General features: G+C 43.7%; 1 protein-coding gene across 1 annotated transcript in view; it reads right to left on the reverse strand.

The window, feature by feature from the left end:
• Positions 1 to 14483, reverse strand: part of celsr2 (cadherin, EGF LAG seven-pass G-type receptor 2) — a 64490-nt gene extending 50007 nt beyond the window's left edge. Inside the window, 2 exon segments of the mRNA XM_039798089.1 lie at positions 10703 to 13182; positions 13184 to 14483. Coding sequence (XP_039654023.1) covers positions 10703 to 13182; positions 13184 to 14241 — 3538 coding nt within the window. The 5' untranslated portion in view covers positions 14242 to 14483.
• Positions 14484 to 15562: the final 1079 nt, after the last annotated feature.

The raw sequence follows: 15562 nt of genomic DNA on the forward strand, positions 1-15562 counted from the left end.
AGAGCGCAAAGCCGGGGTCCCATTTCCAAGATCAATAGGGAGATCATAAATTAAAAATCACTTTGGAGGGAAAAGGCCTGCAGATGAGATTACAGTTTTACAGCCTTTAGAGCTCCAAGCAGCGAGCCGCTCTGCAAACTTACTAGCTTTTAATAAGTTCATGATTCGGAATTGAGCATGCAAGCGGTACTTTCTGTTTGGTTGTTTGTTTTGGGATAGATCAGTAAAACTGGGCTCATATTTATCAAACTGCTAAGAATTAGACTTAAAAAACTTTAAAGAGCATGAAGAATATGACTCCTACTTACAGCAAAGTGTATAAGTAACTTTCAAGAGCAGCTCTGAAGTGATCACATGAATGCTCAGAGCCAATCAGAGACTGATCTGCCATAAAATACCTTTTTTTTTAATCCTTACAATTTATTAAGCAATATGTTACTTAGCAAAAACAGATGCAATTTAGTTTTCTTTAAAAGTTAATTTCCTTTGTGTAAAACCATTCATATCTCCAGTAGAAGTTATCATGTGAAATTAATAATAATAATCTAATACAGAGAGAGATACTGTGAGCGTTGAAGGGGAGTGCAGATAATGAATGCAAATAAAATGCAGCTTTATTATTGTTGTTTGCACATCGGAAGAATGCAAACGTCCTATTAAATGTTGAAATCAAACGCTGATAGTTAGCTAAAACTACCTTATTCTGAAAAACAGTATACGGTACACTTTTAAACAGGAAGAACAGCTGTCTCTGCCAGGCCTCTGCAGTAGATATTAACAATAAAAAAACACTGTTAACAAGCTACTACAGTGCAAAACTACTGACAACAGTGTCACGTTTGCATATTGCTGACAAACACTACACCACTGAGTCTACAGAAGGTCACAGAGAGACAACACATCCACGTCACACACCAACCACACAAACCACAGAGCTGTGACCTGAGAGTACAGTCCCTGTGGGGCCAACAACAGTTTAAATTTTAATTAATATTAAATACTCTGCCCTTGGATCAGCCTGAGAATCACACACATTAATTACTCTGCTGCTGTATGTGTGTACGTGTGCGAGACCCTGACTAATGTATTACATTTGACTTCTTTCTGAAGTTTTTGCCTTCCACAATCAGAGATCAGCAGCTCAGTTGTGTCGTCACCTTGACATGTTTACAGCCAGTTTGAGACTAAAGCTTACAGGTGCTGGGACCCGTCAACATGGGGCCCACTGAACTGTAAATATGGTCAAGAGTGAAATCTGATGAGGCCGAAACACTTGTTTGAAACCACAGAAGACAACCGGAGCCACAACTGTTCAAACACACTGTAAGTTAAAAGAAAATATGGTGTCGCACTGGTGTAATTTTTGTGAAATACAGACTATTTCCATGGAGGGTCATTGAGTAAAATGCCAAAAATACGATTACAAACTGACTTATACAACCAAAGTCATTTTTAGTATTTTTCTCTGCTGCTTTTAGATGCTTGAGGTTTCATGTGAAGGGACTTCATGATTTTGTTCCACCTGATTGTGGACATACAGGAACAGAAAGCACCCAGCAGGACAACAGGCTTAATCCTCACCTTCATACCAGTTACCCAGCTGAGGTTCAATTAACACTCCAGTAAAGAAGAAAGAAAAGAAAAATCAGACGCTAATGAGGGCTGATGTGGGTTAAAGACCGAGGGAGCAGAAGTTTATCATTATGTTGGGGCTCTGTGGCTCAGTACTCTGACAGTGTTTAAAATAGTCTCTTATCTGTTAGATCAAGCTCGTCAAATTCCTTTTTCATTAAAACCAAGTGCACTCTGTTTGGTGTCAATTTAATTTAAAAGCTGGGATCTCAAGTCCTGGTGATCAAAAGGGATGCAGTAAAATGTGGCTGGCCTGCTTGAATTAACCAGGACTGAAAGGTGAAACACGCTCAACTGCTGCCTGAATGGAGACTGATGTCTGGTGTGGGGGTGGAGGCTATGCACTGCAAAGGGAGGGACAGGTTTTTCATCTCACTACCCTATACCACCCCCCGACCCCCCACTAGACAAGCAACGGCCGAAGCTGACACCCCACCACCACTGCACTCTGCATAAAACACTCTCCCAGCAGGCCTCCTCCACCTACAGCTGCACACATCAGAAATCAAGACCAAGGCTCAATCGCCACAATATGCTTTCACTGAGGTGACGCGTCCAATTCCCCAAGCAAAGACCTAGCCACTTTAAACAGTTTTGACTAATAATCATCAAAATTGTCAGTTTTATATGATGGACGGGCTTAAATAGTCATTACATTAGATTGGATAGGTTTAGTTTAAAACGGAACAGGAGGAAAGAGCAGGATTTTTGTTTAAAAATCACTTTCTGGACATTGACTAGCATTTAAAATGAGATGAATCAACAATTAACATGATTTAAACTGGAACATTTTATAATTTATATTTCACTGTGTCTTTAAATTACACTAAAGTATATGCTGCTAGCTTTAGAAGCAATCGGCAGTTGAGAAATTAGTAGCCTTGAGGGTAAAACATGTCATGAGGGCTGAGAAAATGTTAAAGCTTCTCTAATCACCAAAAACAAAATTTCAGAGCACAATGACAGAAGACTGAGGAGCATTTGAGGTTGATTTGGGATAAAAGCCGTTGATTGTTGGGGGAAAAGCGGTAACACAGAATCAAACACATCTGAACACCAACAGCTTGTGTACAACAGGAAACCTACTTGCAAATCTTTCTCTCAAAGGAGGGAATGGACAGCACGCTCAAACTCCTACGCAGCAGATCTGGTGTTATTGAGCGCTGTTAAGGCCGCCGTTGCAATTCCACTATGTGCAGATTTGTGTGTGTTCATTTGTTTTCAGAACAGAGGAATACAATAAATATAAATATGTCTCTGACCTTGTTTTTGAAATAATTATTTAAAAAATCTAACAGTGCTATAATTGGCTGTTTCTTCTACTTCTGCAGAGCAATTACGCTTAAGTAGTGAGAAGAAAGATCAGCTGTAATGATAACCACAACACAACAACACCTAATTCCTTACAGTGCCTGTGAAGTCAATAATGAAAACTGCTGCTGTAGCTCAATGTCAACCCAAGGATTTCAATCCAGAGGAGTCAGAGCAAAACCACAATCCCTCTCCTGATTCCTCCATTCAGGACGAAAGCTGACTACGTTGGAGAGAGGCCATTCATACTAATTTGCGGACCCTGCCACAGCATCCCCTGATGACACGTTTCTGCTGTATCCAAAAACCACAAGAAGAGGACATTCCTCAGATTCCTCCTCTATAGTGAAGCAGCTTTAAGGACCTGAACGCCTCCGATCAGAACATTTGCATATCAAAAGGAGAACTGCTGTCAACGCTATAGTAAAGAGACATTATCATGCAGAGATGTGACCAAGCACGGGGCTGTCATTCAAACGTACCAATAGTCATTTGAAAGATATTGGATACGTAGCATCCAGCAGCACAATGATGACTTTGTCATTTATTAAGAAACTTTAAAACAGAGCAGGCAACAACTCAAGTCATACTCTAGGTTTGATACCATCACTAAAAAAAACATAAGGGCTATTATAGTAACTTATCCTGACAGTTTAATGTTTGAACCCTGTCACAAGCAAATTATTTTTGGAAAGACAATCAGGTACAGATCAAGAACTGTGCTGAAAGTGAAAAAAACAAACAACTAAAAGGATCCACCTGCATCTAAGTGAACAGTATAAATAGTCACTCATATTCGAGTGCCACCAAACTGACACTGTAGCAGCTCATGAGGAAACCATCTGTTTTCGTTAGCCTGACGCATTCCTGTCAGTATTAATATAAATCAGACGCTGATGAAACATCTCAAACTACTGCACGATATGGTTCTGACAGTTTGCACGGCAGAGTTAAAGAATATCCAGGTCATTTTGAAATCTCGGTTTGCTTCGATACTAAATGAGTGCAATGTAGCGTAAAGGTAACATGCTGTTAAAGACACATAATCTGTCACCTTCACAGTGTGAGAAGCATGTACTTGTAGTGTTTTCTGTACTCCGGTGGAGGGCTGGAATTACTTTTACTACTGTCTATTGTCCTAGACCAGTGGTTATCAAACATACCCCCACAGCCCTGTGATGAACTCCAGTACCCTTAATCAACACCGCCCGTCATGTTTCAAATGGGTTTAATTTAACAGATTTGAAGCAGGATGTTATTTAACACTATTAAGTATATTAAAGTTGATATTGTTAAAAGTATTTTTTCATCCAATTCAACTGTCAATGTTCAGGTGGGTTTGTTCAACTTTGCATTTGTACATCGAACTGCATTTGGAGCGGCCAAGATGGACGCTTCAACCATATCAATACTATTCTTTTTCCATTCATCCATGGTATTTTTTTTTTTTTTTACTTTTTCACCATTTATACATAAGTTTTAGCCTTTTAGTTTTCTCTTCACGCTCTCAATAGTAAATGTTTTAGTAGTTAGAGCTGACTGAATGTGTGATTCTTGCAACTGCAGAAGTAGCCCCTGAGGTCTAAGTACTGTATCTCTGGTTGGGAATCACTGTACTAGAGCTTCATCATATGTGCTCAGTCAGTGATTCACTGAAGTGAAAAGTGCCTGCATCAGACTGTACAGTAAATAGGATAATTCACAGATGAATAGCAAGCTCGGTGAAACTGTCGTGAACATGGCAGCACCGGGGAAAACAAGTGGACACAAAGACAGAGGGGGGGGGCGGAGCAGCTCCAGACAGAGCCCAGTCCCATTGTCTGCTGGGATGGCGAGGACAATGCAGGACAACGCTGAGATATATGCAAGCACCACAAGACCTCACCCCAGCGATGCACCAGCCCTAATCCCAAACACGATTTCCCCTCCTTACACATAGATGATGTCATTCTCCCCTCCTCACCCGCACCCTCACCCCAACTCAGCTACTCCGGACCTTCTATGCAACCAAGCGTAGAGGAGCGAGACCCGCAGGAGGAAGTTCTGCTGAAGAGAAAGCGGGCGGCAGACAGAAATGGGATACCCTCTCTGAGCGCATCTGTCACAAATCAAAGAGCTTAAAGACGACACTATCATATCACCATGAGCTTTAACTCTCGGGCGCCTTCAAAACAGAGGGCCTCTGACATCTGTCACATGCAAGATTAGACTTTATCCGTCATATGGAAAGTTTCTATCTGCAGTCAGGTGTCGGCTGACTTGCTGCGTGTCCTGTAAAAATGCTTGCAGAGTGAAAGCAGCCGGCAGGACAGGTCAGTGTGTCCCAGAGCATTACAGGTCCAAAGAAAGCCTTACATGCTTCACTGGCAAGACGGAGAGGGGGACAGTTCCTCTTTAGAACTTTATGTGCCTCCCCTCCCCCCCATCTTCACTCCACAAAAGAGACCTTACCCCTTGTCCCCACCCACAAGGAATTTCTCAGGCATTGCTAGGTTCACCATGACAACTGGGTGCTTAACAAAGCATTTCTCTTAGGCATTCTTCCTTTCACAGGGCAGAGAGGGGGGGGGGCAACAGTCAAAGGAGTGAGAGACAGAGACGGGTGGGGGTGGTGGTGGGGGGGGGGCTTGAAATGATGGGAGGGAACAGTGGAGGTTGCAGGGGTGAGAGCTATAGACTTGGGTAGATAGGAGAAAAATGGGGAATGGTGACATGCAAACAAAAAGAGGGAAAGAGAAACAGGATCAAGGTGATAGGTGATGTTAAAGAGAAGAGAAACAGTGCTACAAACATTCCAAGCAAGCCTGTATGTGTGACTAACGCCATCCAGGGAGGCACGAAGAATGAAAGGAGCGCATTTCAGATGTCTCCAGTCACACGAAACATGGGCAAGCATTTGCAGGCTGTGACTTTGAATCCTATGAAACATCCATAAGGCAAACAGAAATTCATCAACCATTACAAACACAGAAATCCAAGGTGCGCTCCGCCTGAGTGAAATAATTATATGATGGTGAGCAGGAAAGCAATCAGAGTGGTCCAGCTGTTGGAGGCCGGCCACACACACACACACACACACACACACACACACACACACACACACACACACACACACACACACACACACACACACACACACACACACACACACACACACACACACACACACACACACACACAATTTGTGCAGCTTGATGGGCTAGTGTTACAGAAGACAAACCCCTGAGAAACTCCCTCCACAGACAGCTTAAAGCCTTAATAGATTATAATGAAATTACGCTGGCTGCAAATGTCTTGGCTCTTACTTATACGATATGTGATGGAACAGAGAGCCTCCATTAAAATTCCAGTCTTGTAGCATAATCTTATGCAAGGATGGCAAAGGGCAGGGGGCAAAGGGGGTCTAAGACAACATAAAAACACATTCAACTACAAAGAACACGGCATCTATACTGTATCCGATTGAAAAAAAAGAAAAACATAGCATTTAAATATTTAAAAGATATCGAAGCACCAAATAATCTTCAAGAAACCAAAAACTTGATACATATAAATGTATTCATTGTTTGCCCCAGTTAGTTGGGCTGAATGCCAACATGTTTGGCTCAGACAAGTTTGACAACGAAGTAGTTTAACCCTAGAGCATCCAGACACTCCAGACCCACGCTTGAAACTTAAAAGTGTCTCTCTCTACCCTCCCCACAGTGACCAGAGCCAGAAAATACCTGCTGTCCACCATGTAATTTGAGCATCTCTACAACCTGCAGTGTGATGTGAGCTGAATCAAACTGCCATCATTAGTTGTGGAGGCGTGTTTGTCTGTTAAATCTCTACATTGGCATTTGCAAAGTAAGCATGCAGGGCATGGTATGGGCTTGGATTCAAACTCTGATTAAAACAAGGACAAAGTGTCCTCATGGCATAGCTGTAATAATGTATATATTGTATATTTGCCACACAGGAGGTTCAAATTTAAATGTTTAACTCCTACAGAGTCACTTCATCATGCAAGAAATGTACAGGAATTGACAGTACAAGAAATGTACAGGAATTGACAGTACAAGAAATGTACAGGAATGGACACATTAATGGTGACAAAACAACAAAAGGCAACAAATTTGCCTCACGTTCAAACTAAAAAGCATAATAACATGTTACAAAATGAGGGATAATGAAGGATTGGCTATAGTTTCTATACTGAAATTAACAGGGTTTTGAGGATGAAAGAAAAGCAGGGGAAAAAAATCTTTGCCATCAAATGCAAACACCTATTTATGCAGGCTCACGCTTGCCTGGGAACAGTAGCTCAGCCCCTGAGTATGTCAACACTGGTCTGACAGATCCCAGGATACAGATGCAGCAAATCTAATCCCTCAGACGACATCCAGCCTCTCAATTCTGCAGTGTGACCACAATTCTCTTCATAGCACAGAAGTGACACACAACGAATATTATCATCACGTATGTTTGTTTTGTTCTCAACATGTTAGAAACGCAAGCTAGAATTCAACAGATCCCTAAAATCTGGAACTGATTTCAGTGCAACCCAAATTAATGAACACACCACCTTAATATGAGTTAATAATTCTCCTTCCTCACATTGAGTACAGAGGCAGGCCTAACGCCCGCACACCAAATCTGACTCCTTAACATAATTAAATGGTTATAATCACTTATTTATGCCAGTGCACACAGCCGATACACAATAGGACAGCAGGAGCTCCAGGTTATGCGATTGTCAGATATGTTTTGAAGTGCCTGCTTATGGTTTTGAATGGTTATAGTTCCACACTGAATAGCAATATTCTCTGTTAAAGGATGATTTTATTTAACTTGTTTAGGGGAAAAAACATTAATATATTCTATTAATTACATATTATATATTTAGATTATTATTAACTTATTTATCAACATGCTTTGTTGCAAAGATCATTTTACTCTTTTTCATTTAGTTTTAATTTGAACCAAGTATAAACATTTGAGTCAATTTTACGCAGAATGTGCTGCTTTAAATATAGTTCATCTACACTACTTAACTCAGTTATATTTGCACCTCAGGTAGCTTGATGGTAGGGCTGCTCTCTCTTAGTCGATTAGTCGACTAATCGGTCGTTTTGGTCTTAGTCAACTTAGATTTCTTTAGTCAATTAGTCATGTTTTATGCTTTTTTTCATGCTGAATGACTTATTTCCAAGAAACGTACGAGCACATCTCTGGTAAACACAATATTTAAAGTGGTGCTTTTGCATGACTCTTTGCGGAGAAACTCAGATTTATAGATCTGTCGATTAAATCAACTAATCGATTAGTCGATACAATTGAATGAGTGTTAGTCGACTAAGAATTTCTTTAATCGAGCACAGCCCTACTTGATGGTAAGCAATTATCTTTATGGTGTATTTGATGTTAGTGTGGGGTTGATCTTTTAGATACGGACTATACATAACTGCTCAAAAAAACTAAAGGGGGGATCCTGTAAATTAACTCCTGAAGAGTTCAGCACACTGAAAGGCTGTACAGAGAATTATTTTTAAGTGAAACTTGCCAGTTAGACTAGACATTCATACCACTAACAGACCATCAATATTTTGACCTTATTTTGCTTTTCCGTACTCTTTAGATTACCCAGGTTATTAAAATGTCTGTGGGTCACTGCAATAACAGTATCAAGCTTATGTTATATGTTGAAGATGTTGATATAGTATTTCAATGAGTATTAGGGGTTAACAGATTACATACATACTTTTATTGATGCAAAGTAATTACAAAATGAGTCATTTAAATACTTTAAAATATAGTTACTTGTGGGATTTTGGGATGATAATCTTAGTGAAAGTAAATAATTGTACATCATACTTTAACATTTTTTTAAACCAAAGTGAGGTCCAATTGTATCTTAAAAGTAATTACTGTACGTCAAGGAGTTGGGGCAATACAGTGGATTAGCCTAGATTCCTGAATTCAACTGTAAGAAATTCATCATAATCTGTGGATTATTTAAATGTTACCTTCCCAAAACTACTGCATAGGTCACACTTTCAACTTGAAGCAAAGTGGCGCTACATTTGAATCGTTGCATCCATTTCAGTTTAAAGAGGAGTGCTCAGAACGATGTTAATCAAAGTCCAACAACATACAAAAGAGCCCATCAAAAATCGTCCATCATAAGGGGCCTCTTAAACGGCAGCATAAAGAGAAAGATAATGGGAAGACTTGGGAGGTCCCTGGAGGGAGAAGGCTTTGAAAATTGGGGTCAGCAGAATCTATTGGAGGAGCTCATCTGCCTACCCCATCTCCTTCTCCAACAGCCCGTCTAAAGGCTTTCCTGCTCTGTTACAGTAAGACTGTACTTTCCAACATGTTCCCAGTTTACACAACTGCAACTTAACCCTCCACCCCTTCCCCCTCTGTCCTCCTGCCTCCCTCCATTGCCCTCTGTCTCCTGCAGGGGTGCTGACACATAAACCCCAGCAGGTGCGGGGCGAGCTGGGGAGACACAGCCTCTAATTGGTCCTTGGTGGAGTCACAGCTGTTGCCCCCAACCACGGCCTGGTATGAGCTGTAGCGCCTGCCCCTGAATCGACAGCTCACTATTGTTCTCCAGAGAGCCAAAGCTCAGCTCCAATCCATTATAACCACAACCCACTCAAACCATACAGTATGTGCTATTCAGTGTCAACTCATCAACAAATTCAAAATCACTTCCACGGTCTCATTCAGTCAAATTAAAGAAATCCCAAGCTTTCTTCCACCATTAATCCTCACTGTTCTTGTTAAGTATCTGATTTCATCTTAAACTAATCTCTTAATAATGTTCCCTGGTTCTTCTTCCCTCTCTCTCAGGTTGTACCAAGGTCAAAGAGAAGGCAGAATTACAGCTGATCACACAGCATCAAATAAGCTTCAACAGAGGGTAACAACAACCCCGTATTGTTGGATCTAAACCCTTCTCACACTTATAGTGTAAGTCCAAAACAGTAGACCAAACGATGATTTGAATCTCAACCAACTCTTGTCGTCTTTAAGTACAAAATCAAGCCAGCATCCTCAGCCTTAAACACTCTTAAGCTGGGAATGCTGACTGCCTTTTTGTCAGTTTAGAACAAGGAAAAAAAAACAATATGACACAGAACATCAAATCTTAATTCAGACTTCAAACAAGCTATAGAAATAGACCATAATTAAATGAGGTATTTCGTTGTTCGTGGGAGAATGGGTACGATGGGCAATTATGGGGCATGATTAGTCTATCCACTGGTGTGGATCCTACAGACATGCTCAGACAAACAGCTATTTAAATCTCCACAATAGACGGCGCTAAATCAGGCTTGTGTAAACGAGAAAGCTTCCTCAGTGAGGGGTCCAAAAAATGTCAGAAGCTCCCCCTACATTAAGCAAAGGAAGCAATTTAACTCACAGACTTGAAATGCTTAAATACATCTTTGTGACTTGGCACTAAAAGTGATTTTTGTCAGAGGGGGAATAAGTGGAATGGCTTACAAATATCCTGCAGTGAATATTAATCCTCCTTCATGAATATTTCTATTATAGGAAAATCACTGAGGAACACTGAAGCCAAGAAAGACATACTTAAGTCATCATCACTTCCATTATCCTGGTGAAGTAAAGCGAAAATGTAAATGAAGAGACAGGACATGTTAATGGAAATAGGGTAGGACTACACCTTCTCCTCTCATTGCACTGTGTGTCACTCACTGGGTGGAGTCTGCAATTACAAAGAGGTATCTAACAGTCTCACCTGACACTGAGATCCTCATGGAGGCCTCCAGGGGCCGGTTGTTATCCAGGGCCTGGCTCAGCTGGATCTCTCCTGTGCTTTGGTTCAGGAGGACTAAGTTCAGCTCATTTCCCACTTCGAAGCTGTAGTGGAGCTGATCCGAGATGTCGGGGTCGTGTGCGGGGATGCGTCCGATCACTCCAGTGGGGAAGCTGCTTGATTTGTCCGTCACATAGTTGTTGAAGATGATCTGGAAGTTTTTGAGCATAGGCACGTTGTCGTTCTTGTCAACAAGTTTGATGTGGATTGTGGCGCGGCTGACCAGAGGGGCGGAGGTGGCCTGGACCACAATAACATACTCAGATCTTGTCTCGTAGTCCAGGTCTATTAATGCAGTCAGTTCTCCAGAGAAGATGTCCAGCTGGAACACCTCTGGGATGTTTCCCTCCACTATCTGGTACATTATCTGTGCATTACTGCCTTCATCTGGATCTGTGGCTAATATGTGTGCAACCACAAGGCCTATGGGGCTGTTCTCCTCCACCATGATGTCAAACTCATCTTTCTCGAACACAGGGGGGTTGTCATTAACATCTAGGATTGTTACTTGGATGTTTACTGGGGTTTTCAGAGCAGGAACGCCTTTATCTACAGCGAAAGCCTGCAGGCTGTAAACGGGAACATTTTCTCTGTCTAATCTGCGCAGTGTGCGAACAATGCCAGAGGTGGATTCAATTATGAAATCTCCATCGCCGTCCTCCCCGCCCTGGAAGGTGTAGAAGACGCGGCCGTTTAGTCCAGAGTCTCTATCAGTGGCAGAAACCTGGACCACGCTGGTGAACACCGGCACATCCTCCATGACCGTGCCGACATAGTGGTCTCTGAGGAAGCGGGGGGAGTTGTCGTTGACGTCATTCACCAGTATCTCCAGGTAGGTGGTATCAGACTTCTGTGGGATGCCGTTATCCCGAGCAGTGATGGCTAGCGTATAGGAAACCTGGTCCTCATAGTCCAGCTCCATCTGTGTGGTGACAGCTCCTGTGTCGGGGTCGATGTCAAACTGAGGGATGCTGTCGTCCATAAAGTAGGTGATGCGTGCATTCTCACCGGTATCTTCGTCTGTGGCACTTATTACCACAACAGTGGTGCTGACAGGCCTGTCCTCGTTGATGTTGACGGTGTAATGTGAGCTCTGAAACACGGGCCGGTGCGTGTTGGCGTCAGTGACGTTAACAAACACTTTAGCGGTGTCAAGGCGTGTCCCATCACTTGCAGTGACAGTGAGGGCGTACTGGCGTTCTAGTTTGTAGTCTAAAGGCAGCGCCAGAGTAATGAGCCCCCCTCCGCTCTGACTCGTGATGGAGAATCTGTTACGGGTGTTTCCGCTGGATATCTGATAGGTCACCACACTGTTGATGTCCTGGTCCACAGCTGAGACGGTCACAACGCTGGTCCCCACGGCCGCATCCTCATTCAGTCGCATGTAATACGCCTTCTGAGTGAACTCTGGGTTGTTGTCGTTGACGTCTAGAATTGTCATGCTGATGCTGGCTGAGGAGGACATGACAGGGTAGCCGTGATCTCTGGCCTCCACTCCAAAGTTGTAAAAATCAACACTTTCCCTGTCCAGCTCGGCTGCCACTACAATCCATCCCGTGCTGTTGTTGATGCTGAAGGGGAAGTTTGGAGTGGTTTCAGTGAGGAGATACTCCAGCCTGGAGTTGTCGCCAGAGTCTGCGTCCACGGCTTGGATGTGAATGATGGAGTAGCCCAACGGCACGTTCTCCAGCACGGTGGCCTGGAACGGGGTGCTGACAAAAATGGGAGCGTTGTCGTTAACATCCAGCACCTGCACCGTAACCAGGCCACTGATGTTGGAGAGCGGAGGGCGTCCTCCATCCTGAGCTCGGATTCTTATAGTGTATTCTTTGTTCGCCTCGTAATCCAGGTGGCTCACCAGGTCCATTTTACCTGTCTGAGCATCAATATAAAACTGCCCCCTGGTGTTCCCACTCATGATGCTGAAGTGAACGACGGCATTGCTCCCTCTGTCCTGATCGGTGGCGGTGACCTGCAGGATCTCTTTGTTAGGGGCCATGTCCTCTGGCACCTGGACCACATAGCGTTTCTCACTGAACTGGGGAGCATTATCATTGTCATCCTCAACCACAATGTGAACAGTAGCTGTGGCGCTGCGGGGCCCGGGGTCCCGACCTTGGTCATTTGCCTCGACTAACAGCATATAGGCTTCCACCTGCTCTCTGTCTACGAGACCTTTGGTGCGGATTACACCAGACCTCGAATCAATCTCAAACACATCGTTGGACCCGTTACTGTTGATGATGCGGTACAGGATGTTACCATTAACAGGTGCGTCCCCATCTGTGGCCCTCACGGTTAACACCTCATAGCCTATTTCTAGATTCTCCCTGATGCTTTCCTTATAGTCCTGCTGCTCAAACACAGGGTCATGATCATTACTGTCACTCACTGTGATGGTGGGTGGCCATGGCTGTACGTCGGGGCGCGCCATGGTCGACTGCGGTCACACGGAACACATGGGTGTCTTTTGTCTCCCGGTCCAGCACCTCTACTGTGGACACGGCACCGTTGGCCGGATCCACAGCAAAGAGATTGTTGGAGCGGCTATCAAAAAGTGCTTCTATAAAATACTCCAGCCTGCCTGCCTCCCCCTCATCCACATCCACTGCTTTCAAAACAACAACCGGCGTCCCAGCTGGCTTATTCTCTGCCACAGACACTTGGTACATTGGAGGTTGAAACTGGGGGCTGCTGTTGATGCTTCTCCTCCTCCTGCTCACAATCCCTGAATCAGACTGAGCTGCCTTTTCTAACAGCTTCCCTAGGTGGCCCTGCCTAAAGGGGCCCTGCCCCACACGCCAGTGGATGGAGATAGGGTTGACTTCAGCATTCAGTCCATTTCCTGTGAGTACATCACAGAGCAGGTCTAGCTCCAGGAGTGTGTCCTTCCTCCAGCACAGCGTCTCAGACACAAACAAGTCCCCCTCAGAGAAGTAAAAGTCCCGACTGTTGGTGACTTTGCAGCGGATCGGGGCTCCAGGTAGCAGCCCCCCCACTGCAAATAAAGCAGAGCCTGCTTGGTGGCACTCTGAGCGGTGGTGGCTGTGGGTACTAAACAAACTGAGGACCTCCACGTCCCACTGAGGTTTTCTTATACGCTTGTTTGAACAGTTCCTACCGTGAACATGCACGTCATACTGGCTGGTGAGGAGGTGGTTGTAGCCGGAGTCCGTGCAGTCCGCCACAGTGAACACGGTGAAGGGGTTGGAGCGCAGCATGGGGCACTTTATCGAGTCCGAAACAAACACAATGCCAGCCGCCGCGTCAGTCTCCAGAAACCGCTCTGTGAATTTGGGAGCGAGCACCTCATCCAAAGTACACCGTGCGCCCCGCTCCACGCCGGCCACCACCGTCCTTGGCCCCGCATCCTCACTGATGTGAACGGTGTAACAATGCACCAGCGAAACCAGTTCACACCACCAGAAAATCAACAACAAATCCCATTTAACGAAGTGCATCGCTCCTTAGTTTGTGTTCAGCCGGGGCTCCGAGTGGGAATATCTGCAGCTCCTTATTCCTTTAAACTTTCCGCCTGTGAGTTGCCCTTTGTTGCAGAAGAGCCATGCTCTCAGCGGTCGCACTTCTCTCCGGTCACTCAGACTGATTTTAAGAGGTAAACCTGCAGTAACCTTGGCCGGAGCTACTCACACACTCACTCACTCACACACGGCAACGACAACAGCAGCAGCACCTCCGCTCCGTCCGCGCAACTCTGCTTGAATGGTGAAAATGGCTCTAGCTCCCCTTGCGCCTCGAGGCTCCTCATTATCATAAACCTGTGTGTGTGTGTGTGTGTGTGTGTGTGTGTGTGTGTGTGTGTGTGTGTGTGTGTGTGTGTGTGTGTGTGTGTGAGGAGAGAGAGAGAGAGAGAGAGAGAGAGAGAGAGAGAAATAGCTCTATTCTCTGGGTCTAAGGACTTGACAAAAACCCTTCCACTGGAGATAAATAACTTAAAAGATTCATTCATTAACAGAAAACAACAGAAACTAGACTTCCATTAGAAAACCTGTAGGCCTAGTTTACTTGAGAACATTGTAGGTCTATCTAATTATCTTGGGGATTGTTTTTTTTTTGCCATGTTTGAATGCTTCAGCTTACAGGCAGTGTTATATTTACATTAGTTTGGTTTCATTTAGGTTTTTGATAGTCTAAGAGTACCTCACTTCAAATGGAGTTCTTGTGGCACATAACCACCCCAAACCACATATAGGCTTCACCTTTATTCACCACTCACCGCCGCAAAAAGGTTTACTCATTAACTGGCAGACATTCCTCAAATTTTAGGTGTTGAAGTTGTTCTTTCACTGGAGGCCCGTTGATCAGTAATCTATCAAAAGATGACAAAGCAAATTTAGGCTAAAATCAAACCAATTTAATTCATTTGTTGTTGATGTGTTCGGTTTTCCCGTAGGTTTTTATTTATTCATGGCTTTGTCCATTTCATCCAGATCCTGATTAAAAAATGGATAATAAAAATAAAAGTATAATCTAAATAGAAATGTACACTGGTGGACCACAAAAGTTATTTTAGCCATGACACTTTAGGGGGGCTCTCTCTCTCTCAGGATCTTTTCATTTATGAGAAAAGTACCAAATTACAACTATTAGGCTATACAACATATACGCAATATACACAATAAAACATATGTATTTGGACTGAGTACAGACCAGTGAAATCTTTGATAAAAACTGTAAAACTTGGAGCTCAGCTGATGTCCTGAACGTCACTGACACCTAGTGGACAACAGCAGTCACACAGTTTGAGAAGAGGTTTCTAAG

Source organism: Perca fluviatilis, chromosome 4, assembly GCF_010015445.1.
Source record: "Perca fluviatilis chromosome 4, GENO_Pfluv_1.0, whole genome shotgun sequence".
Lineage (NCBI taxonomy): Eukaryota > Metazoa > Chordata > Actinopteri > Perciformes > Percidae > Perca > Perca fluviatilis.